The 1,663-nt window shown below is 39.5% G+C and overlaps 1 protein-coding gene across 1 annotated transcript; it reads right to left on the bottom strand.

Annotated features, from left to right (window-relative positions):
* Nucleotides 1–834: 834 nt before the first annotated feature.
* Nucleotides 835–1,275, bottom strand: LOC121795187. Its single transcript, XM_042193648.1, has one exon. The coding sequence runs from the start codon at nt 1,273–1,275 to the stop codon at nt 835–837; it is 441 nt and encodes a 146-aa protein (XP_042049582.1).
* Nucleotides 1,276–1,663: the final 388 nt, after the last annotated feature.

Genomic DNA, 1,663 nt, shown 5'->3' with positions numbered 1-1,663 from the left:
CATCAACTTCGGCACCTCATATTAGATACTTCAAGGACATTGTTATCATGAAGAGTCTGCAAACACTCGAAGAAGTGAAGAAGTTGATTTTGAATGAGGAGGTGGTTATCTAAAGTACGACGAGGTGAAACAAATGAGTTTTTTTTGGTAAGCTTGTAATAAAGTTTGATCTTGTGTTGCTTAAATACTGTAACCTCTTTCTAATACTTATGTTTTCTGTAAGAGCAAGCAAGAAGCATTTCAGTACTTGTGAGCTAGGATCATTTTCTGTGTTTCTTCTTTTTCAACTATGTTGTACACTCTATTTCTTCATCTTGTTTATATTTATACATTCATCATATATTTCCCATTGGTTAGTTGATCAAATTGTTGACTGGACAAATTTCATGAATTCCCAAAAATTGACAATATTAGAGGTATTGATCCAAAGGTTTGTTTAGAATTGATGAAATATTATCTTGGTAGATCTTAGTGCTCATTCAATCTAGGTTCCATCAATTTTTTATAAAATGTTGCAAGTCTTTAATTTCTTGCCACCTATTGTTGAAGAGCTGATTTTTGCTAACTTTTTAAATGATAGAAAGTTAGGGCAGACAACAAGAGAGGCTTCTCATATGATCATATCCCAAGATGCAAAAGAGCTTCAAGGAACCAATTCCTTGTTTCTTTTCTTTTTCCATGTAGGCTTTTAAGCTTAGAGTCATGAATATTTGATGTTTGTAACACCTTGCAATTGCTTTAGTACATAATGTATGTTGGGTTGGGTGTGGAATTCTGATTTTCTTTTTCTAATTTCAGGTGAACTGTGCATATAAGCGTAGAACGAAATGGTATTTACGGGCGTGAGTAGCTTGGGGCTCCCGGTATAAAGTAGGTCACCGTGCCTAATCCCAATCTTAAGCCGACAACAATAGGAAGCTTCACAAAACCTCCGGAAGGATCAAACACGCACGAGTTTTCTGGCATTGCGATTTTAAGGTAACACATTTCCGGGACGCTGAGCAAGGCCGTATCAGCTGCGTTGAAAGAGAACGAGTAAACCCCCTCAAGATTTGTATGTGCCGTTTTGATCACCTTCTCTACAAACAGGACGCCACAAACAACATCCACCCTTGCGTCCGGGACCAACGGGTACGTCTTCACAGTCGCTATAGAAGCGTTGATACAAGTGACAATGCCTGCTAGAGTGGCATTGCTGTTCAGTGCTTGAGAAGAAGCTTGTGAGAGTGCAAGCGAGAGGAGAGTGACGAGAAGAAACGACCAAGGAAAAGCCATCTTCGCTCGTTTTTTCGATTCAACATTTTGTCATGCAAACTTATAGGGAAAGAGGGTGGGATTTTTGCAGTCTGTTTAGAGTTTAAAGTGTGTGATTTTCCTTTTGCCCTTTGCTTTACTTGCACGGTTTTGCTACTCTGTAACATGCAACACAGGCTGTTGTAATTTTTGAATATGAAGATTATATTTTGCTCACTCTAGTCTTTGCCAAAGGTGCCCACTGTTCCGGAAACGTCGGTTCTGGTTTTGGAAATTGCCAAACTTGAACCGAACCGTGAGGGTGTTTCACAGTTCCAGTTCCAAAACTGCCCGGTTTCGGTTTCGGTCTGAACCAGCGGTTTTTACAGTTTTTCACGGTTCCAAACCATCGGTTTTCAGCGGTTTTTTC

The sequence above is a fragment of the Salvia splendens genome, chromosome 3, assembly GCF_004379255.2.
Source record: "Salvia splendens isolate huo1 chromosome 3, SspV2, whole genome shotgun sequence".
Lineage (NCBI taxonomy): Eukaryota > Viridiplantae > Streptophyta > Magnoliopsida > Lamiales > Lamiaceae > Salvia > Salvia splendens.
The sequence above is the reverse complement of the archived record's forward strand: the minus strand, read 5'-3'. Positions and strand labels throughout refer to the sequence as shown.

Coding starts and splice junctions, on each gene's coding strand:
- LOC121795187 (XM_042193648.1), bottom strand. CDS start 1,275: ATGGCTTTTCCTTGGTCGTTTCTTCTCGTCACTCTCCTCTCGCTTGCA.